Here is a 25,163-nt window from a genome sequence, read left to right as displayed (position 1 = left end):
GAGAGGTATACTTTTCACACCTTAACAAATCAACCGATTTAGCTATAATTAAGCATTTATCTGCCCATTTCAGTACAGATGGCATTTCACTCAGAAAAACAGATTTTTTTCAAACAACAAACAGACTCCAGAGGGAAAGAATGAGAGAGCGATAGAAAACAGAAAGAGAAAAAAACAGTCGCTGTTCTACAGCTTCTGGGAGGAGAGGGGGGTGAGAGAAAAAGAGGGGTGAGGTAAAGGAAGATTCCAGACTCCCATTTGTTAAACATTTCTTTATTCATCCCTGATTTTAAAAAAAAATGTTTTATTTGTTCTTGTGAAAAATAGCACTGGACTTGTTAAGCTCTGGCTGGTTTGACCCCAGTGGGTTTCCGTAGTGGGCCTATAACACATCATACAGTCCAGAGTCAGACAGAGACAGTACAAGCAGCAGAATCCAGAAATGGCCTGGGACCAAACAGACAGTGTGTGTCATTATACATATTGTTTAACATTTTTCAATTTCTTTACAAAAATAAGGTTCTTGCATTCATGTCAAGTCATAAATTAAAATCTGATTAGAAAGTGAGATGATCAATCATTATTGCACAAGTTGATTACCTAATCATTCAAATAGAAATAATACAAAAACTAACAAATCAGATTCTTCTATTTTGATTAATACCTATTAATAAATATGCGCCTGCCCTAAAATATCTATCTTGTAGTAAATGATGCCATAGAGAACGGAAAAGGAAAATAAGGAGAGAATGACTTCAGAGAAACGCAAAATAATGAAAAACCCATCTGAAAAGATACAAACACTAAAGCAAATCAAACGTGCATTTTCGCTGGTCCCTTTGGCAAGCTTGGGGACTGACAACGGAGAGTTGCCATGGTGATTATGGATAATTGCACACTGTACTGACACATCCTCCGTGTGTGTGTGTGTGTGTGTGTGTATATATATATATATATATCAAATGCAGAGACATGGGTAGTTATTTCTATCAATCAAACGTATCACATTGATTTACAGAGAAAACCTATCCTACCCCTGTTACCATGCAGGGGACAGGATGACGTAGGCACTTGTGACATGACGATGTCATACGGACCACAGACCATTAGAACACCCATGGGTCCTTTAAACATTCTATAAACGTTGGTTAAATGTTCCTGTTACTTCAGGTAGTGGGTCTCATTCTGCTTACTTTATAGTGTTACTTGCATTATTCAAATGACATACATAAACATTGTAGAAATGTTGGGTACATGCTGCAAGCCTGGAAAAACATTGTAGAAATGTTGGGTACATGCTGCAAGGCTGGATAAACATTGTAGAAATGTTGGGTACATGCTGCAAGGCTGGAAAAACATTGTAGAAATGTTGGGTACATGCTGCAAGGCTGGAAAAACATTGTAGAAATGTTGGGTACATGCTGCAAGGCTGGAAAAACATTGAACATTGGACCTCTTTATAACAATCAGACAGGGAAGAGCAATACGCAACAAAAACTAAAAAGGAGTTGCAGGAAGAGCAACTCGATAGATAGCAATGTAGATCAGTTAGATTTTAAATGAACAATCATGTATTACAGCAATGATGTTAAATATGTTAAATCTGTAAACGTATAGCAAAGTTTTAAATCCACACATTCCCCAAAAAGACCATTTCCTTTCCCAAAATAAGCCATGATTAAAGCTCATTGGATGAATGAATGCCAATCAAACCTAGATCAAAACTAATTCAATGAGAAAAGATACAAAATAAGGGAGAATAAAAACATTCAACAAAATAGCCATCAGCATATTGACATTGTCCATTAAAATGATATACACAAAGTAACCTACCCAACCCTTTATACACAACAGTACATTTCTCATATGTTCTGTTGGTCATAATTCTAACAATATGACAACACAGCCTTCAAAGTCACATACACACCTTCATGCAAAGCCATGCTGTCACTCAAGGTGTGTGAGTGTGTCTCTCTGCATGTGAGGATGGGCATGTCAGTCTGTGTGTTTGATGTTAATGTGTGTGTGTGTGTGTGTGTTTTCTTTTCAGTGGCGGTGAACAAGGCAAGAACTCACCACTGAAATGAAAACCTATTCATGCAATAACAATGTCAGTCAGTGTGTGTGTGTGTGTCCGTGTGTACTTTATTCAATGTGGCACTGAATAAGGAATCTGAATGTGTATAACCACAGTCAGATACTCTGAGCTTGCGTTTGTGAGCAGAAATTATGACATTGCTGGGTGAAAACAGTAAAATCCAAATAACAATTGCAGGTGGAAGGAGTTTTGACACAGGAAGTGACTCTGCTCAGTCCTTTTCAGAGGCATCAGGACAAACATTACAAAGGAGAGGAAGAAAGAAGCCTCAAAATAACCCCTGCCTGTTAATTCATCAGTGAGAGAGAGAGCGAATGAGCGAGTGAGAGACTGAAAGAAAACAAGTAGTGGCCATATTTACTTTTTTTTTTACTGACAATTCAATAAGGGAGTGTATGTGATCTGATTGGAAGCTGCACACTGGGCTTGTGCTGTATGGAGCTTATATCACCAAGCAAAACATACTTAATAGTTAAATACATTCAAATGACTAAGGAAACCATGCAGCACATTAAGCCAGCGACTGTCATGAGGAAAATACATGAATAAATCAAAACCACAGAGGTCAGACTCTTAACCATCTAACCAGACCTCCTCTAGGCAGGTCTATATATCAGTAGGACTATTGATAACTCATACTGTAGTAGGAATGTAGTGCTTTATCATTGGTCATGTATAGATCACAGATCGGTAATGCTGACGACTTCTAATTGGTCAGTATGGATGGGCTGTAGTGTTTGATCATTGGTCAGTTAGTTCAGATATCTAGTTTCAGTCAGTTGGCTACTGGTCAACATTATTTAAACTGGTTCTATGTGGTCTGGGTCTGACCTTACTCTGATCACCGTAGTGTTACTGGACAGTGGACATATACAGTGGGGATGTGAAGTTGGCCAACCAGAAAGCTACCCTGGGTTCTATTGAAGAAAACTCCCTAACGCAGCAGATTAGATAACAGAAAATGCTTTCATTCTGTCATATTTCATTCTTCCATTCACTCTCCCTCTTCCCCCTCTCCTCCTCCCTCCCTCCCTCCCTCCCTCCCTCCCTCCCTCCCTCCCTCCCTCCCTCCCTCCCTCCCTCCCTCCCTCCCTCCCTCCCTCCCTCCCTCCCTCCCTCCCTCCCTCAGTCAGGGTTATTAAGAGCTACATCTAGAGAAAGCCCTCTTCTCTTGGACTGGCTCTTATTAAAACCTGTGTGTGTGTGTGTTTGAGGCTGTGTTTTCTTAAAGGAGTGCACAGCATGTGTGTTGAAGCATGCTGAAAGGTAAATTTTAACACATGCTTTCACCATTCTACAGAATACCTACATACATACTGTACATCTGTTTGCATAGAGTAGACTATTCTCTCACCCAGACTCAAGCACTAAAGTAACATAGAAAAGAATAGGGGGAGAGGACTGAGAGAGAGAGTGGTGAAGACATCTCCCAATGTGAGACCAGAACAGTATGTGGTTCTTTCTACAGAGGCAAGGTGAAAAAAAAAAAATGGACATTTTATTGTCACATACACCAGATAGTTGCAGGGAAATGTGTTGTTTTACCGGGTCAGCCAGAGTAGTATGACACGCCTGGAGCAAATTAGGGTTAAGTGTTGCTCAAAGATACAGACTTTTCACCTTGTTGCCTCGGGTATTCGAACCAGCGACCTTTCGGTTACTGGCCCATCGCTCTAACCACTAGGCTACTTATTTCCAGGTCACTAAGACAGATGGGAACAAACTAGAACACAGCTGAAATGATAAGACTGAAATGTGTCTGATAAGAAGATTCAAATCACAAAGGAATTAAAGCAGGTGGTTGGTTTCGCTACCTTCTTCATGTAAATACATACAAACCAATACGTCCATGCACTCAATACATACACTCACATCCATACCAGTACACAAGCCTATCTTCTTATCACTGTTGAACTGTCTGCATATGGAAGACTGGTCAGAAAGAAACGTTAACAGGTCCACAAAACGCAAACAAACTTTGAACATTTCCTCACCAATACCAAAATTGGCAAAAAAAGAAAATGCAATCCCTTTTACAGTCAAACCACATTCTATACATTGTGCTCTGACCACCTTTGTTAAGCAGTGACACCTCAACCCATCCCTCCTCTCCCCTCCCTAACACACAGATCTATTCTGTTCTGGTTGGGCCAAGCGCAGGGTGAGTCAATCCCTCCTCCATAAGAGCTGAGTAAGTGTAGGGCCCAAAGGCCAACCGGGAGGAGGGGTAAAGGAGAAAGGGATGGAGAGGAAGGTTAGGAGAGGAGTAACAGGAGAGAACTCTATAGTCCAGAATTAAATATTGATCCAAGCTATGAGGTTGCAGCTTTTTAAGTGTGGGTTGTGGTTTTTAAGTGTGGGGGGGGGGGCAATGCTCACCCTACTCCTCCCCTCCTCGGCAATATACCTGTCTACATTTACCTGTCCCAATCCCCATCCAATATACCTGTCCCAAAAACCTGTCCCCATCTCCCTGTCCCCATCCCCCTCACTGGGACTTCTCATCAGAGTCGGAGGCCAGGTGCTCCCGGGGGAGGGGCATGGACTTGTGGCGGTCCCACAGCTTGTGGAGCTCTGTGGCTTCGTTCTCGCTATTGCTGCTGCTGGTGCCGCTGGTGCCGCTGTCCCGGAAACTGGACAGAGGGGGGCGCACTTTCACCCCCTTCACCGCCACAGAACCCTCGATGGCCTTCCGCAGCTATAGAGATAATACAGGAAGAATCAGTCAACAAAGGCCAAGAGACTTGCTCAATCCAAAACAGACCCCTAGCCTGAACACTTTGACACTTAGGGACTACGGGTCACAGTTATGGAGTACCAGTCAATTTGGGATTGAAAATAATTAAGGCTTTGTATCAGAGAGGACAGTTGGGTTAAATGCGGAAGACACATTTCAGTTGAAGGCATTCAGTTGAACAACTGACTAGGTATCCCCCTTTTGTGTAGACCAAAGGAGAATGGTGAGGTTTAACCATGGCAATATTACAGGTGATAATGTAGGGAGTGTGGCTCTGCTACCATGGTAATAAAGTAGTCTTGGGTCATATACCGGGGTATTTGGAAATGGCTACGGGATGTTTTTTTCAATACAGTCAATACGGTTGAAACTACATTTTTTTGTGCATATTTCTAGTTACTTGTTAAGCAAATACCTGCAGTCAACTTATGCAATATGTTAAGAGATAAAGATTGCGTTTTTCATTTCACCGGTCACAATTTTTCATTATGAAGCTTACCGGTTGTTCCGTCATGTGGTGTTTGTTTACAAGTACACAACGACAAGAGTCACTCTCTGCTGTGCAACATGCACCAGGTGATCTAGTTACAGTAGGGAAATCACAACTAAAATGTTTGCCAGCTAGATATCTTATAAATGTTAAGTTAAGTGTCTAAAATGTGCTAAATGCTCTGCAGTTGTGCATTTGGTTTGCTAATTTAGTAGCTAGTTAGCTATCTAGCTAAGTGGTTAGCTTCTTCCAAAATCAAGCTTCCCAAATCAATTTTTTTTGTCACATGCACCGAATACAACAGGTGTAGACCTTACCGTGAAATGCTTACTTACACGCCCTAACCAACAAATCAGTTAAGAAAATAGAGTTAAGAAAATATAAAAGTAACACAATAGAATAATAATAATAATAATAATAATAATAATAATAATGAGGCTATATACAGGGGGTACCGGTACTGAGTCAATGTGCGGGGATACAGGTTACTTGAGGTAATTTGTACATGTAGGTAGGGGTAAAGTGACCATGCATAGATAATAAACAGCGAGTTGCAGCAGTGTAAAAACAAAGAAGGGGGGGTGTCAATGAAAATAGTCTGGTTGGCCATTTGATTAATTGTTCAGCAGTCTTGGGGGTCAGCAGTCATGGTTGGCCATTTGATTAATTGTTCAGCAGGCTTGGGGGTAGAAGCTGTTAAGGAGCCTTTTGGACCTAGACTTGGCTATCCGGTACTGCTTGCCCTGCGGAAGCAGAGAGAACAGTCTATGACTTGGGTGACCAGAGTCTTTGACAATTTTTTGGGCCTTCCTCTGACACCGCCTAGTAAATACAGTACCAGTCAAAAGTTTGGACACAACTACTCATTCCAGGGTTTTTCTTAATTTTTACTATTTTCTACATTGTAGAATAATAGTGAAGACATCAACACAATGAAATAACACATATGGAAATCATGTAGTAACCAAAAAAGTGTTAAACAAATCAAAATATATTTTATATTTGAGATTCAATAAAAGTAGCCACCCTTTGCATTGATGACAGCTTTGCATACTCTTGGCATTCTCTCAACCAGCTTCATGAGGTAGTCACCTGGAAGACATTTCAATTAACAGGTGTGCCTTGTTAAAAGTTAATTTGGGGAATTTCTATCCTCAATGCGTTCAGCGTTTGAGCCAATCGGTTGTGTTGTGACAAGGTAGGGTGGTATACAGAAGATAGCCCTATTTGGTAAAAGACCAAGTCCATATTATGGCAAGAACAGCTCAATTAAGCAAAGAGAAACAACAGTCCATCATCACTTTAAGACATGAAGGTCAGTCAATGCGGAACATTTCAAGAACTTCGAAAGATTCTTCAAGAGCAGTTGCAAAAACTATCAAGAGCTATGATGAAACTGGCTCTCATGAGGACCGCCACAGGAAAGGAAGACCCCGAGTTACCTCTGCTGCAGAGGATAAGTTCATTACAGTTAACTGCACCTCGGATTGCAGCACAAATAAACGCTTCACAGAGTTCAAGTAACAGACACATCTCAACATCAACTGTTCAGAGGAGACCTTCATGGTCGAATTGCTGCAAAGAAACCACTACTAAAGGACACCAGTAAGAAGAAGAGACTTGCTTGGGGCAAGAAACACAAGCAATGGGCATTAGCCTGGTGGAAATCTGTCCTTTGGTCTGATGAGTCCAAATTTGAGATTTTTGGTTCCATCCGCCGTGTCTTTGTGAGACGCAGAGTAGGTGAACGGATGATCTCCGCATGTTTGGTTCCCACCGTAAGTGCTCAGCATACGGCCCAGTACACCAGGCGGTGTCAGAGGAAGGCCCTAAAAATTGTCAAAGACCCCAGCCACCCCAGTCATAGACTGTTCTCTCTACTACCGCATGGCAAGTGGTACCAGAGTGCCAAATCTTGGACAAAGAGGCTTCAACAGTTTTTACCCCCAAGCCATAAGACTCCTGAACAGGTAATCAAATGGCTACCCGGACTATTTGCATTGTGCCCCCCCCCCCCCTCCAACCCCTCCTTTACACTGCTCCTACTCTCTGTTTATCATATATGCATAGTCACTTTAACTATACATTCATGTACATACTACCTCAATTGGGCCGACCAACCAGTGCTCCCGCACATTGGCTAACCGGGCTATCTGCATTGTGTCCCGCCACCCACCAACCCCTCTTTTACGCTACTGCTACTCTCTGTTCATCATTTACAGTATCTCACAAAAGTGAGTACACCCCTCACATTTTTGTAAATATTTGAGTATATCTTTTCATGTGACAACACTGAAGAAATGACACTTTGCTACAATGTAAAGTAGTGAGTGTACAGCTTGTACAACAGTGTACATTTACTGTCCCCTCAAAATAACACAACACACAGCCATTAATGTCTAAACCGCTGGCAACAAAAGTGAGTACACCCCTAAGTGAAAATGCCCAAATTGGGCCCAATTAGCTATTTTCCCTCCATTTAGTTAGCATTCTCTTTGGGATTTGACATGTACTTGTTAGCATTGCTAACCTTCGGATAACAAAGGCTGAGCGGGGTTCGAAAATTGCTCCCCTTGTGTTCAGTGCCGGTATTACTGAATATCCTGGTATTGGACAAGGTCGGTATGAAGACATGACAATATGGATACTGCCCAAGCCTATAATAAAGTAAAAATGACCACATTTTATGGTTATGGAAGTCAACATTTATCAGCCCTAACAATAGCCCTGATCAGACGTCATGCCACACACTCCATCCCTCTCCTTCCCCAACCATGACCGACATCTGGCCAACAGCTGTTTCTAAACACACACAAACACAGCCTTCCCTGTATATCTAGTTATTTGGAGGCATAAGGAGAGCTGAATACAGCAGTACTGTGTGACAGAGAAAGTACTGCTACATTTGACCCTGCTGGTCATCTATGAACATTTGAACATTTTGAAGAACAATCTGGCCTTAAATGGCCATGTACTCTTATAAACTCCACCCGGCACAGCCAGAAGAGGACTGGCCACCCCTCAGAGCCTGGTTCCTCCTCCTTCCTAGGTTCCTGCCTTTCTAGGGAGTTTTTCCTAGCCACTGTGCTTCTACATCCGCATTGCATGTTGTTTGGGGTTTTAGGCTGGGTTTCTGTATAGCACTTTGTGACATCTGCTGATGTAAAAATGGCTTTATAAATACATTTGATTCATTGATTGAAGAAGCAAGGCGAGGAGACGAGAGGCGAGGAGAAGCTCGTCTCACTGCTGTTTTTGTCTGCTTGTCTAACACCAAACAAAAGGCCTAAATGTCAGCCAGTGGAACAACACTGTGCTTAGCAACAATCTCCTGTTTTCCAGCCAATTTACAAAGACTGCGTGCTTCTGCCTGTTTTGTTTGTGAAGAGAGAGCAAGAGAGAAATAACAAGAGACAGTGAGAGGAGAGACTGCAAGGAACATTAACCAGTAATTTGTCTACTGTCTGTCACCAATTGAAGGGCCGGAAAGAGCAGAGCTCATTAACGCTGACTGTGTGTGATGGTGGTGACAGTTCCCTTTCAGTCAGTCAACTTCGGTACAACACAAAGTCATGACTTTGGTTGAAGGAACTAAAATCACGCCTGACAAGGACAATGAAATCCGTTGGGGTCGGGATTCCATTTTCCCACAGTATTTTGTACCGAAGTTGATTGAAAAGAGAACGTAACGTTATGACTATAACTACTGTTCCCCGAAGGAGGGAAACGAGGTACAGCAGATGTCTGTCCCCACACCGCATGTTCCGGGGCTCGGTGAAAAGCGGTATTAAATTGAAGGAATGAATCTGAGCCGTACGCTTATCACCTGTGGATGGCGGGGCTTTCATTGGCCTTGTCAGGCCTGATTTTAGTTCATTCAACCAAAGTTGCAAGAGAGCGACTCCCCCATAGTATGTTGTACTGACGTTTCCCTCCTTCAGTGAACAGCAGTTACAGTCATAACATCATATTATGCTGATGATTGTGACAGTGAGAAAGATGATGATGATGGAGATGGCTATGACAATGGTGGCTGTTGTGATGTTGTAATCGATGATGATGATGGGACAGTGCCATGTTGATGTGCTCCACCCCAGGTGATCTGATCACTCACCTCTTTCAGGGACACCACTCCGATGAGTCGTCCAATGCTGGTGACGTAGGCATGGTCCAACCCCAGCAGAGAGAAGATGGTGTGGGTCTGGGGACAAGAGAACAATACACTTAGAACCAACATCTAGAACACTTAGAACCAAAGATTCCCTTTTGACATTCATATGGAGGCCCCTCTGAATCCCAAATCAGTAAACATCTGAAAGCAGCTATTAAACTACAGCAGTTAGTGCATTAGAACAGTCAGCTCAGTGGTCACTGGAGAGCTGAATGGTGTGCAAGCTCCTTCCTCATTCAACTAATGAAGTAAATCAGCAAGTCATCAAAAGTAATCACCTTGATTAGACTAATCGGGTGTCTGAGCACCACTGAGCTAGATTGTTGTGAAAGGTACAACATCCCTACTGATACTGTAAGCTGCTAGAACCTCAAGCTTGAGCCTAAACCCAAATCACAGGAAATAGAATAACCTTATTGTTATTTAAATATTTAATGCAATGGGAGTTAACCATTACAATGTACCAGGAAACAAACACATAAAACAGCATGCAATACACGTCACCCAGACTGATAGACGCAAGAGAACAAACATGAATGTCCATAAGTCTCTCTCACACAAACACATAGACACAGACAGAGACACAGACAGACTGGGACAAAAATTCATATGGCAATAAATTGTCTGAATTGATGCAATAACGATAAATATGATGATAGGGTTAAAACAATATGCCCACAGTGAAAAAAATAAATCCTTTAAAAAAGGTCCAATGCATCTGTTTTTTCCCCCTGGGTAACAATTAGGTATCTTACTGTGATTGTTTTCAATGAAACATTTTTTTTTAAAGAAACAAAAATAACTTCTGAGCAAAGAGCAATTTATCAAGTTTTGCTAGGAATGTCTGGGAATTGGGAGGGAAAAATTGACAACTTGCTGTTATTGGCAGAGGTTTTGAAACTTTTTCACCAGGCAGGACGAAACTCCATCCCACCAAAACAGGCTGAAATTTCAAGGGGTCTTTTTGGAAAGTATTACTCCAACCTCATAGTATGTATATATAAACCACAGTAAAATCACATTTTTGACTGGTACTGTATATATATACCACAGTAAAATCACGTTTTTGACTGGTACTGTATATAAACCACAGTAAAATCACGTTTTTGACTGGTACTGTATATATATACCCACAGTAAAATCACGTTTTTGACTGGTACTGTATATATAAACTACTACTACTAGTGTGATGGTTGTACCACCATCAATTGTCCTATTAACAAGCCCCCATATTAGCAAACTTATTTCATTTCAAACTACACATTTCTCTAGTATAGGCTACTTATCATAATGAACGACATCAGCAAAATGCCTGCGATAAGTGATTGGTATGGTCGCTGTTGATCGTCCCAGCTCTAATACACACACTTGATTTGTTCTTCTATCCTCGTGGGGACCTAAAATTGATTTCTATACAAAATCCTATTTTCCTTAACCCCTAACCATAACCCATAACACTGTCCCTAATTCCAACACTACTGTATCCCTAAAGCTTAAAATAGCCTTTGTCCTCATGGGAACGTGGAAAATGTCCCCACAAGCGATACTTTTCCTTGTTTTACTATCCTTGTAGGGACCTTTGAGGATAGAAGAACCAACCATACACACAGATGAATATGTGGAGGGAGTGGGTGTTGGCAGTGTGCGGAGAGGGAGGTTGAGGGAGGGGAGAGCTTGATGGATTGGTGCAGAATCCCACTCTTAAATGTTTAAACAGCAGGCACACAGAGCAGGGAGGAAAGGAGGGGAGAAGAGAGGAGAAGGGGGCAGGCATTATGAATGGAGGACATTAGGCCTGAGTGAGAACAAGTGTGTGTGTGTAAAAATGCTCTGTTGTGTATGTGAGTGTGTGTCACAGTAGGACAACTAAATCAACACTGTTCAAAAGCACCCCCCCCCCCCCCCCCCCCCCCCCCTTCAAGCAGCCTGTTCTTTTCTCCGGCACTCAGAGAGAGACTTATTGTGGCAGTACAGACATGCTTGTGTGAGTGTGTGCGCTTGCAATGCAGTGGCTATAATAGCATTGACACCGGACTATCCATCTACTATACTCATTTTACAATATTAATCCTGAATTTAGTCAAAAGGGGGTTGTACTGAGCAGTAAGACAGACAGACAGACAGACAGACAGACAGACAGACAGACAGACAGACAGACAGACAGACAGACAGACAGACAGACGACAGACAGACCTTATGTAGTGAGGTGCGCTCCACCAGTTGGAAGGGGGCGGGGTCGATCTTGCAGTTGTCAAAGTTCACCTGCTCGTCAAGCTGGTTCTCCTCCCACTCTGCAATCTGCAACCCAGAGGAGAGTGGAGAGAAACAGTATTGAAGTACTCTTAGACATATAGAATACTTAAATGGTCTTTACATCCATGGTGATAAAATAATGGACATGGCATGTATCTTTAATTCAGTAAGGTGTTCACTAATATTTCAGAAGACAAAAAACACCTTTCGGAATATCAATTTAATGCCTTAAACTCCAGTGATTGTTACCGATATGGGTTCCTCAAATCTAAATGCTAATAGTTGAGCAAATATGAGAGTGCCATGCATAATAAGCATGGTAGCAGTTGAAAGGGAAACACGTGAGATTTTAGAGATGACAGATTATGGCATAATGTTCAGAACAAAAGGTGAGAATAAAACAGTTAAAGTGCTTACCAGTGGAAACATCTCAGACTATTTCAATTGACTTACCACCAAGCATTTGAGCTTTAATCTAAAATCCAATAATTCCTAATATCAACCAAATCACTAAGCAAACCCCAACACTAACTTCAATCCCTATTCTACACCATTCAATAGCAATAGATGAGATATATATATACTGTATCTGGCAACAACAACTGCCGAGTTACACCAGGAATGCACTCCCTCCATCAGTGCTCAGACTGTCCGCAGTAGGCTGAGAGAGGCTGGACTGCCAGTCACAGGTCTGTGGAACTTGTTCAGTTTGTGTCTCAGTTGTTGAATCTTATGTTCATACAAATATTTATACATGTTAAGTTTGCTGAAAATAAACGCAGTTGACAGTGAGAGGACATTTATTTTTTTGCTGAGTATATATATATATATATATATATATATAGTATATATATATATATACTGCTCAAAATAATAAAGGGAACACTTAAACAACACAATGTAACTCCAAGTCAATCACACTTCTGTGAAATCAAACTGTCCACTTAGGAAGCAACACTGATTGACAATCAATTTCACATGCTGTTGTGCAAATGGAATAGACAACAGGTGGAAATTATAGGCAATAAGCAAGACACCCCCAATAAAGGAGTGGTTCTGCAGGTGGAGACCACAGACCACTTCTCAGTTCCTATGCTTCCTGGCTGATGTTTTGGTCACTTTTGAATGCTGGCGGTGCTTTCACTCTAGTGGTAGCATGTGACGGAGTCTACAACCCACACAAGTGGCTCAGGTAGTGCAGCTCATCCAGGATGGCACATCAATGCAAGCTGTGGCAAGAAGGTTTGCTGTGTCTGTCAGCGTAGTGTCCAGAGCATGGAGGCGCTACCAGGAGACAGGCCAGTACATCAGGAGATGTGGAGGAGGCCGTAGGAGGGCAACAACCCAGCAGCAGGACCGCTAACTCCGCCTTTGTGCAAGGAGGAGGAGGAGGAGCACTGCCAGAGTCCTGCAAAATGACCTCCAGCAGGCCACAAATGTGCATGTGTCTGCTCAAACGGTCAGAAACAGACTCCATGAGGGTGGTATGAGGGCCCGACGTCCACAGGTGGGGGTTGTGCTTACAGCCCAACACCGTGCAGGACGTTTGGCATTTGCCAGAGAACACCAAAATTGGCAAATTCGCCACTGGCGCCCTGTGCTCTTCACAGATGAAAGCAGGTTCACACTGAGCACGTGACAGACGTGACAGAGTCTGGAGACGCCGTGGAGAATGTTCTGCTGCCTACAACATCCTCCAGCATGACCGGTTTGGCGGTGGGTCAGTCATGGTGTGGGGTGGCATTTCTTTGGGGGGCCGCACAGCCCTCCATGTGCTCGCCAGAGGTAGCCTGACTGCCATTAGGTACCGAGATGAGATCCTCAGACCTCTTGTGAGACCATATGCTGGTGCGGTTGGCCCTGGGTTCCTCCTAATGCAAGACAATTGAAATGTATTCCTGGTGACTACCTCATGAAGCTGGTTGAGAGAACGCCAAGAGTGTGCAAAGCTGTCATCAAGGCAAAGGGTGGCTACTTTAAAGAATCTCAAATATAAAATATATTTTGATTTGTTTAACACTTTTTTGGCTACTACATGATTCCATATATGTTATTTCATAGTTTTAATGTCTTCACTATTATTCGACCATGTAGAAATTAGTAAAAAATACAGAAAAACTCTTGTCTGGTACCATACATATCTCTCATAAGGACCGCTACAGGAAAGGAAGACCCAGAGTTACCTCTGCTGCAGAGGATAAGTTCATTACAGTTATCAGCCTCTGAAATTGCAGCCCCAAATAATTGCTTCACAGAGTTCAAGTAACAGACACAGCTCAACATTAACTGTTCAGAGGAGACTGTGTGACTGTCAGGCCTTCATGGTTGAATTGCTGCAAAATAAACACTACCAAAGGACATAAATAATAAGAAGAGACTTGCTTGGGCCAAGAAACACGAGCAATGGACATTAGACAGGTGGACATTTCTCCTTTGGTCTGATGAGTCCACATTGGAGATTTTTGGTTCCAACTGCTGCGTCTTTGTGAGACGCGGTGTGGGTGAACGGATGATCTCCGCAAGTGTATCTCCCACCGTAAAGCATGGAGGAGGAGGTGTTATGGTGTGGGGGTGCTTTGCTGGTGACACTGTCTGTGATTTATTTAGAATTCAAGGCACACTTAACCAGCATGGCTACCACATCATTCTGCAGCGATACGCCATCCCATCTGGTTTGAGCTTAGTGGGACTATCATTTGTTTTTCAACAGGACAATGACCCAACACACCTCCAGGCTGTATAAGGGCTATTTTACCAAGACGCAGAGTGATGGAGTGCTGCATCAGATGACCTGGCCTCCACAATCCCCCGACCTCAACACAATTGAGAGGGTTTGGGATGAGTCAGACCGCAGAGTGAAGAAAAAGTAACCAAGTGCTCAGCATATGTGGGAACTCCTTCAAGACTGTTGGAAAAGCATTCCAGATGAAGCTGGTTGAGAGAATGCCAAGAGTGTGCAAAGCTGTCAAGGCAAATGGCGGCTATTTGAAGAATCTCAAATATATTTTGATTTGTTTAACACTTTTTTGGTTACTACATGATTCCATATGTGTTATTTCATAGTTTACATGTCTTCACTATTATTCTACAATGTAGAAAATAGTCAAAATAAAGAAAAACCCTTGAATGAGTAGGTGTGCTAAAACTTTTGACCGGTAGTGTATGCTACTAGTTTATTCACAAACCTGTTGCGGGCTGAGGACGGTAAACCGACTGTCTGGCGGTGTCTAAAACTCAAACACGCCTCACACACGATACAGTTTTGGAAACATATGTAACTTAACAGTGAGAAACAATATATAAATAACAAAAAAGGTACAAGTTCTACACACTTTCATAGGTTTAGGGTTCCCACGGCCATATTTCTATGTTACAGTGCTTGTTTATGGAAGACAGATGGAAGACAGAAGCGACCTGTGCTAATTAGCTATCTAGCATGCTCTGAACACCTGTGTGTAATGGAAGAAGGCCACCAGAAACGTGTGAAAAATACTGTCGGCTGCAATTGTGGTAAAGCAGGTTAAAACAGTGTAGGTAAGGAACGTGTATATATTGCATTTGTGAAATTATTTTGATGTGATGAAAGTAGAGGCCTTTATGTTCTCAAACGTTTAAACAGGGCGTCAGGATTGTAGTTCACATGGAACCAGCTGTCCTCCATACCATCAGCTGAGATCCCAAGACTGGGAACGGCTGTAAGCCACCTTGGGCCCCATTGGGTTCTTGAGAGCTATCCCTATCCAAACATCAACCCTAATCTCAATCCCTATCCAAACTCCACTTCCTTTAAGCCTAGGTGGTTTCCTCTTTTGTGTGGCTACACAGTGTCTGGCTGTGGTCCCTGGTGCAGAGATAATAGATGCCCATAGAGATTCCAGCTTTGATAAGGATATTCATACTCAGTGACTAATTATTCCCCTGATAACCAGTAAATACACTGTAGCGTAGACAGACAGCACTGACACATCCTGAGAGAAAAGGGAGAAAGAGGGAGAGAAAGTGTTATAGGGTCTCACCTCTCTGATGGTCATGTCATCATCCACATCCAAGTCATCCTGAGAGAAGAGGGACAGGAAACAGATCAACACACTTACACTGCAAACACACACCAAAAAGACTTGTGTGCACGCCCGCACACAAACACTACAGACAAGCACAACGTCAAAATGACAGTAAATAACTTGAAATACAAACCCAAGGACACACAGTATACTCATACTACAAATAAAAGACTTGTCCATGTCATGGCCACATTGCAGTCAAACTGAACACAGTGACAAAATGAAGAGGTGGATGGACAGATGTGACAAGAGACACTAAATTAATAACAACACATATGACCATAGTGGTGGGGTTGAAAACGTGCTTGAAACAGATAATGGGTTGCATTCATACAGTGCTTTTCACAAGGTCTCAAGTACAGATGGGATGATTGACACTAATGGATTTGACCATGGAGTGATGATGGCTACAGTTTGGATATGAGCCGGGCGGGCCTGAAAACCTGAGAGAGTTCTATAGTGCTGAGTGGTACTTAAGTGTGTGTGTCAATGTCAAAAGACGTGTGTATAGCCCCATTCAGACGGATACGTTTTACTGGGGAAGTTGGGACGCACACTCCGTCTCCCGCAGCTCTAGGGTTTAGGGAATAGGGTGTCATTTGGGATGATCCCTCAGTCTCCTGCAGCTCTGGGATGCAGTCTGAGTGAGTGTTTGGTGCAAGCTGACACCAACCTGATTCAAACCTGCTTGGGTTTCCAGTTAATGAGCGAGCGGCACGTCGAGGCAGAGGAGACTCCTAGAACCCTGCAGACATGTCTTAAATGCAGTCCATGACAATCACAACAGCTCAAAGGGAACTGTAGGCTTTTTCTGGTTAAAACACATTATGTGCACGAACACAAATCACCACATCCGTCATTTTTGTTACTTGGCAGGAAGGTTATTATCCCAGCCTTAAAAACCTACAGTTTTTTGGCAAACGCCCAGGTCCTGTGATAATACTTATCCTGTGCTGATCGTCATCCCTGTATTTTGAGGGAAATTACAGTTTAAATCAGGTGCTGCACCCAGTTTGGGTAAAAACATGGGAACAAATTGATGCTTAAAACAAAGTGCTATGCACGTAGCGTACAGATGAATGATCCGTTTTGTCACATATCAACTTTCCTAGAGCCATCTTTTAAAAAGATGAAGTGGACGAGATTGTGCCAATTAATTGGTAAATTGCCAAATCCGTCAGGGAATGAAATGTCTACATAGGTTACAGTAAATTATTCTTATTGATATGTATTATTTGAACTGAAGGCCATGAGTCCAATATTAGGATGTCCCTAGACATTTGAAATATCTTCACACCTAGAAAAGCCTCCAGGCTTCCGTCAAAACTGTCAGCTTTGAATGAGGAAAAAAAAATATTACAGGGGCAGTTTGGCCAAACTAATCCCGTCCGAATTGTCCACTGGAAAAACGGACATGCTGAGGTAATAATTACATAACCGATGTAGCACAACTCATTCCACGGGGGGCTGAGTGTCTGCAGGTTTTCGCTCCTCCCTTGTACTTGATTGATGAATTAAGGTCAGTAATTAGTAAGGAACTCCCCTCACCTGGTTGTCTAGGTCTTAACTGAAAGGAAAAACTAAACATCTGCAAACACTCTGCCCTACGTGGAATGAGATTGACATCCCTGTTCTATAGTAAATCTAGTCCGTGCGAATAGGGCTTATGTGTGAGTTTAGAGAGTAATAAAACGGTGTATTTACTGGAAGAGTGTGTTTTCTTTATGAGGGTGAGAATAGCAGTGTGTGTATGTTTTTGCGCTTATCCATTTCTGTCTACATCTACACCTGACCCCTCTACCAGCCTCAGGCCCCGGGGGTGATGGGGGCCCTGACCTCATTTATCCACCCGCCTGCAGTGGCTGATCTCCCTGTAACCCTGGCAACGATTGCCGTGGGGCCCGGCCGGTCAAGGTGCTCTCCTTACTGTAGAATTATGCAACCAGAAATCAGCTGTGTCTAGAGTTGACAACACCATCTCCCCTCACACCAACATGGGCTGATAGTCCTCTAGCACTGCATTTTACAGTCCTGTTTCCACCTGTTTTTACCTGCTATTTACTAGAGTCTCATGAGGTCAATGGGTCATTTTCTGGCACACATTTAGCAGAATTAAACACATTGGTTACTACCATGTAAGTTAAAATAAAATAAAGTGCTACTGACAAACCTGTACACCTCTCCAAAACCAGGGCACAGCACAGATGAAAGAGGTGTGTGTCTATCTAATCAAATCACATTGTATTAGTCACATGTGCCGAATACAACAGGTGTAGACCTTACCGTGAAATGCTTACTTACAAGACCTTAAACAACAATGCAGTTCAAGAAATAGAGTTAAGAAAATATTTGCTAAATAAAAAATGTAATCAAAAAGTAACAAGAAAATTACATAACAATAATGAGGCTATATACAGGGTACTGATACCGAGTCAATGTGCGGGGGTACAGGTTAGTCGAGGTAATTTGTAAAGTGACTATTCATAGATAATAAACAGTGAGTAGCAGCAGGGTACATTTTCTAAATAATCCGGGGGTCAATGTAAATAGTCCAGCTGGCCATTTGAATAATTGTTCAGCAGTCTTATGGCTTGGGGGTAGAAGCTGTTAAGGAGCCTTTTGGTCCTAGACTTGGCGCTCCAGTACCGCTTGCCGTGCGGTGTGTGTAGAAAGAACAGTATAATACAGAGATGTAGTTGTTTAATATAGAACCGCTAACACCTACTGTGTGTTTTGGGGAGAGAGACAGAGCAGGTGAGACTATGCATGTAAAGTATGTTGTATGAAGATTAACTAGTCTATTAGGTGAGCAAATATGCAGGGGCCCTTGTGGATATGTGGAGATGCAAGAGTGGGTGTATGAATGTGAGTGTACCTAGGAGAGTGTGTGTGTATGGAAGAATGTGTGTGTCTGAGTGAGATACAGACAGCGCGCGTACCTGTGTGTGCGTGTACAGCCCTGCACAGTGAGTGACTGGGTAAGAGGCAGTGTGCTGACAGAGAGCGAAGCTCTATTGCTTGCTGTGCAGCTTCCACAGAGAGCAGCATCCCTCCTCTCCTCGCTCTATCCACCCTTTTCCCCCAAGCGATCAATCTCTCCCTCTATCCTGTACATCCTGTAGTCAATAAGCCAATCAGAGCCTGGGGTCCGGGTCAGCATGGAATATGTTGACATAACCACAACTACCCAATCACACATGCCTCCGAGATACACAGTGCACAAAACATTAGGAACAGCTTCCTAATATTGAGTTGCACCCCCTTTCCCCTCAGTTTGAGGGCAGTGCAGACTATACACGGTGTCAAAAGCATTCCACAGGGATGCTGGTTCATGTTGACTCCAACACTTCCCACAGTTCTATTAAGTTGGCTGGATGTCCTTTGGGTGGTGGACCATTCTTGGTACATACGGGAAACTGTTGAGCGTAGATGGATTCTGTTAAAATGTAACATGTTTCAAGTTAAACTGTAGTTTGTTTGTATCCTGTTTAGTGAATGATTACTGTGAGTGTTAATGGAGTTCAGGCCATGAAACTGTGTGTAAGCTCCTTTAGACAGGTTGACCTAATCAGATAAGAGGACATTTCCTAGGATCAGAGAGCAGGGTCAGGCCCTGGTCAATGAAGATGGACAGGGTGTGATTCTGACATCTAGCTAAACAAAGAGTGGACCATTTTATGCTGCTGCTACTCTCTGTTTATTATCTATGCATAGTCACTTTAATAACTCGGGCTAGACAATCTGGACCCTCTCTTTCTAAAATGATCTGCCAAAATTGTTGCAACCCCTATTACTAGCCTGTTCAACCTCTCTTTCGTATCGTCTGAGATTCCCAAAGATTGGAAAGCTGCCGCAGTCATCCCCCTCTTTAAAGGGGGTAACACTCTAGACCCAAACTGCTACAGACCTATATCTATCCTACTCTGTCTTTCTAAGGTCTTCGAAAGCCAAGTTAACAAACAGATTACCATCCATTTCGAATCCCCCTGTACCTTCTCCGCTATGCAATCTGGTTTCAGAGCTGGTCATGGGTGCACCTCAGCCATACTCAAGGTCCTAAATGACATCATAACCGCCATCGATAAGAGACATTACTGTGCAGCTGTATTCATCGACCTGGCCAAGGCTTTTGACTCTGTCAATCACCACATTCTTATTGGCAGACTCGAAAGCCTTGGTTTCTCAAATGATTGCCTCGCCTGGTTTACCAACTACTTCTCTGATAGAGTTCAGTGTGTCAAATCAGAGGGCCTGTTGTCCGGACCTCAGGCAGTCTCTATGGGTTCAATTCTCAGGCCGACTCAATTCTCTGTATCAATGATGTTGGTCTTGCTGCTGGTGATTCTCTGATCCACCTCTACGCAGACGACACCATTCTGTATACTTCTGGCCCCTCTTTGGACGCTGTGTTAACTAACCTCCAGACGAGCTTCAATGCCATACAACTCTCCTTCCGTGGCCTCCAACTACTCTTAAACGCAAGTAAAACTAAATGCATGCTATTCAATCGATCACTGCCCGCACCTGCTCGCTCTGACTTAGAATACGTGGACAACTACAAATACCTAGGTGTCTGGTTAGACTGTAAACTCTCCAGACTCACATTAAGCATCTCCAATCCAAAATTAAATCTAGAATCGGCTTCCTATATCGCAACAAAGCATCCTTCACTCATGCTGCCAAACATACCCTCGTAAAACTGACCATCCTACTGATCCTCGACATCCGCGATGTCATCTATAAAATAACCTCCAATACCCTACTCAACAAACTGGATGCAGTCTATCACAGTGCCATCCGTTTTGTCACCGAAGCCCCATACACTACCCACCACTGCGACCTGTATGCTCTCGTTGGTTGGCCCTCGCTTCATATTGGTCGCCAAACCCACTGGCTACAGGTTATCTACAAGTCTCTGCTAGGTAAAGCCCCGCCTTATCTCAGCTCACTGGTCACCATAGCAGCACCCACTCATAGCACGCGCTCCAGCAGGTATATCTCACTGGTCACCCCCAAAGCCAATTCCTCCTTTGGTCGTCTTTCCTTCCAGTTCTCTGCTGCCAATGACTGGAACGAACTGCAAAAATCTCTGAAGCTGGAGACTCATATCTCCCACACTAGCTTTAAGCACCAGCTGTCAGAGCAGCTCCCAGATCACTGCACCTGTACATAGCCCATCTATCTACCTACGTCATCCCCATACTGTATTTATTTATCTTGCTCCTTTGCACCCCAGTATCTACATTTTACATTTTAGTCATTTAGCAGACGCTCTTATCCAGAGCGACTTACAGTAGTGAATGCATACATTTTCATACATTTTTTTTTTCCCGTACTGGCCCCCGTTCATCTTCTGCACATCTACCATTCCAATGTTTAATTGCTATATTGTAATTACTTCGCCACCATGGCCTATGTATTGCCTTAACTAACCTCATTTGCACTCACTGTGTATAGACTTTTTGTTTTCTTTTGTTCTACTGTATTATTGACTGTATGTTTTGTTTATTCCATGTGTAACTCTGTGTTGTTGTATGTGTCGAATTGCTATGCTTTATCTTGGCCAGGTCGCAGTTGCAAATGAGAACTTGTTCTCAACTAGCCTACCTGGTTAAATAAAGGTGAAAAAAAACGGTACCCCGCACATTGACTCTGTACCGGTACCCCCTGTATATAGCCTCGCTATTGTTATTTTACTGCTGCTCTTTAATTATTTGTTACTTTTATTTATTTTTTGTATTTTTCGTAACTGCATTGTTGGTTAAGGGCTTGTAAGTAAGCATTTCACTGTAAGGTCTACACCCATTGTATTCGGCACATGTGACAAATAACATTTAATTTCATTTGATTCCACAGGGGAGATATGGGAAACTCATTGGGGTCATAAAATGTATAGCTGGGGAGGTGACACCTACGAGAGGGTGGTGACTAAAAGGAGGGAAGAGTATAAGATGGGTTGTGAACTTTCTAAATGTATGCACTCAGCTGATGGCATCCTTGGTATTAAACACTTGAAACTTCGAGCTTTTGGTCTCAATTCCTTATTGCAAAGAGGCAAAAATAGCATTTTTCTATTTAACAGCGTGAAAACCCAGCAGTGTTGCAGTTCTTGAAACACTCAAAGTGGTGCGTCTGGCACCTATTACCATAGCCTGTTCAAAGGTACTTAAATCTTTTGTCTTGCTCATTCACCCTCTGAATGGAACACATACACAATCCATGTCTCAATTGTCACAAGGCTTAAAAATCCTTCTTGAACCAGTCTCCTTCCCTTCATCTACACTGATTGAAGTGGATTTAACAGGTGACATCTCCCTCTCTCCCTTCCTCTTGATCTATCTATTGATTGATCTTTCTGCGTCTGTGTGTCTGTCTCTTAATCTAATCTAAATCCTCTGCTCCTTCGCTCAGTGTCTTGACCCATAGTGTTGGTCCACTGCAATCCACACATCAAACTACTCAACAGGCTCCAATTCAGGGCCAGCCAAGAATGTAACAGACACACTCGCTGATAACGCTATTCCACGTGTGATTCTAAAGGCAGCCGCTCAGTGACGTATTGTCTGGTCTGCTCTCGTCAAGAGGAGGAGAGAAATAATGAGAAAACACTGATCTCTGAAAGGCCAGCATTTCTCTGGGATGGAATACTCATGTCATTTACCCTGCATCAATATTTCAAACTGGAAACAGAGTGCGGTAGGAAGGAGGGAAGGCAGGAAAGAAGGTAGACCAAAGGGAGAGGAAGGAGGAGGTGGGAAGAAGGGAGCATGGAAGGGAGGAAAAGGAGAGGGAAAGAAAGAAAAATAGTGATGCAGAGCGGTAGAGAGAGAGGGGAAACTAGTGATTTGGAGAGAGGAAAAGGAGGCTGTGAACTACAGCTCAGGGGGAGAAAGATAAGTAATAACTGGATTTATTTCAGATAAGGGGGTGTAGTATAGACAGAAGTCTTGGGAAAATATTTTAATACATTTGTTTGTTCATAATTTATGTTTAGGGCCTCTGTGGACAAATGGATTGTGAGTACACACGCACTCCCTCTGGAATCCTAATAACTAGAATCAACACTAAGAACACCCTAGCATAAAACACAAACATCAAAGATTTATAATGACTAATATGCCTCTATTTAACTTCAAATCAAATTATATTTGTCACATGCGCCAAAGACAACAGGTGTAGCCCTTACAATGCTTACTTACAAGCCCTTAACCAACTATGCAGTTCAAGAAATAGAGATATGAAAATATTTACTAAATAAACTAAAGTGAAAGAAATATATAAAAAAATTAATCAAAACAGTAACACAAGAAAACTACATAACAATAACGAGGCTATATAGAAGGCGGCGTACTGGTACCGAGTCAATGTGTGGGGGCACAGGTTAGTCGAGGTAATTTGTAAAGTGACTATGCATAGATAATAAACAGTGAATAGCAGCAGTGAAGGAGGGGGGGTCAATGTAAATAGTCCGGGTGGCCATTTGATTAATTGTTCAGCAGTATTATGGCTTGGGGGTATAAGCTGTTAAGGAGCCAGGCCCGCTTGTCATGTGTTAGCAGAGAGAACAGTCTAGGACTTGGGTGACTAGAGTCTGACAATTGTTCTATATACCACCTAGTATATAGGTCCTGTCCGGAAGCTTGGCCCCAGTGATGTACTGGGCCATACGCACTACCCTCTGTAGCTCCTTACGATCAGGTTGAAAATGTCAGTGAAGACACTTGACAGTTGATCCGCGCATGCATTGAGTACACATCCTGGTAATTCGTCTGGCCCCGCAGCTTTGTGACTGTTGACCTGTGTAAAGGTCTTGCTCACATCGGCTACGGAGAGTGTGATCACACAGTCGTCCAGAACAGCTGGTGCTCTCAAGAATGCTTCAGTGTTGCTTGCCTCGAAGCAAGCACAAAAAGGCATTTAGCCCGTCTGGTAGGCTCGTGTCACTGGGCAGCTCACGGCTGGGTTTCCCTTTGTATTCCGTAAAAATGTTCAAACCCTGCCACAGCCGACAAGCGTCAGAGCCGGTGTAGTAGGATTCAATCTTAGTCCTGTATTGACGCATTGCCTATTTTATGGTTCGTCTGAGGGCATAGCGGGATTTCTTATAATTGTCTAGATTAGTGTCACGCTAATTCTAGCCTTTAGCTCGGGGCAGATGTTGCCTGTAATCCATGGGTTCTGGTTGGGAAATGTACATACGGTCACTGTGGGGATGATGTCATCGATGCACTTATTGATGAAGCCGGTGACTGAAGTGGTGTATTCTTCAATGCCATTGGATTAATCCGGAACATATTCCAGTCTGTGCTAACAAAACAGTCCTGTTGCATAGCATCCGCGTCATCTGACTTCTTCCGTATTGAGCAAGTCACTGGTACTTCCTGTTTTAGTTTTTGATTGTAAGCAGGAATCAGGAGGATAGAATTATGGTCAGATTTGCCAAGTGGAGGGCGAGGGAGAGCTTTGTATGCATCTGTGTGTGTGGAGTAAATGTGGTCTAGAGTTTTTTCCTCCCCCCCTGGTTGCACATGTGACATGCTGGTAGAAATTAGGTAAAATGGATGTAAGTTTGCCTGCATTAAAGTCCCCGGCCACTAGGAGCCCCGCTTCTGAATGAGCATTTTCTTGTTTTCTTATGGCCTTATACAGCTGGTTGAGTGTGGTCTTAGTGCCAGCCTAGGTTTGTGGTAGTAAATAGACGGCTACAAATAATATAGATGAGAACTCTTGGTAGACAGTGTGGTCTACAGCTTATCAATACCTTTAGACTTCTTTAATATTAGACATCGCGCACCAGCAGTTATTGACAAATAGACACACCCCCATCCCGTCTTACAAGATGTAGCTGATCTGTCCTGTCGTTCAGCCACGTCTCGGTGAAACATAAGATATTACAGTTTTTAATGTCCCGTTGGTTGGATAATCTTAATCGCCCTGTTTTTTTCTCCAATGATTGCACATTGGTCAATAATACGGAGGGAAGTGGTGGTTTACCGACTTGTTGGTGAATTCTTACAAGGTACCCCGCCCTCCACCCCCTTTCCCTCAGTCTTTTCACGCTGATGACGGGGATTTGGACCTTGTCTTGACAAAGCAGTATATCCTTTGAGTTGGATGCAAAATTCTTCATCCAGTTTGAGGTGAGTAATAGCTGTTCTGATGTCCAGAAGCTCTTTTCTGTCACAAGAGACGGTAGCAGCAACATTATGTACAAAAAATGCAAAAAATAATTATAAAATAGCACAATTGGTTAGGAGCCCGTAAAACGGCAACCATCGCTTCCGGCGCCATTATATTGCAGCTAACCAAAACATTCAGGGCATCAATACTGTACCAATAGGTTTAGGCTAGGT

At 42.9% G+C, this 25,163-nt stretch overlaps 1 protein-coding gene across 1 annotated transcript in view; it reads right to left on the bottom strand.

The window, feature by feature from the left end:
• Positions 1–3,574: 3,574 nt before the first annotated feature.
• Positions 3,575–25,163, bottom strand: part of LOC106613120 (chloride channel protein 2) — a 204,303-nt gene continuing 182,714 nt past the window's right edge. The window contains exons 20-23 of the mRNA XM_045724704.2: positions 15,766–15,804; positions 11,690–11,794; positions 9,440–9,526; positions 3,575–4,796 (exon numbers count right to left, since the gene is read on the bottom strand). Of these exons, the coding sequence (XP_045580660.2) occupies positions 4,587–4,796; positions 9,440–9,526; positions 11,690–11,794; positions 15,766–15,804 (441 nt within the window). The 3' untranslated portion in view covers positions 3,575–4,586. The remainder of the gene's footprint in view (positions 4,797–9,439; positions 9,527–11,689; positions 11,795–15,765; positions 15,805–25,163) is intronic.

The sequence above is a fragment of the Salmo salar genome, chromosome 09 (assembly GCF_965601325.2).
Source record: "Salmo salar chromosome 09, fSalSal1, whole genome shotgun sequence".
Lineage (NCBI taxonomy): Eukaryota > Metazoa > Chordata > Actinopteri > Salmoniformes > Salmonidae > Salmo > Salmo salar.
Note: the sequence above shows the minus strand (reverse complement) of the source record. Positions and strands in the feature narration are given on the sequence as shown.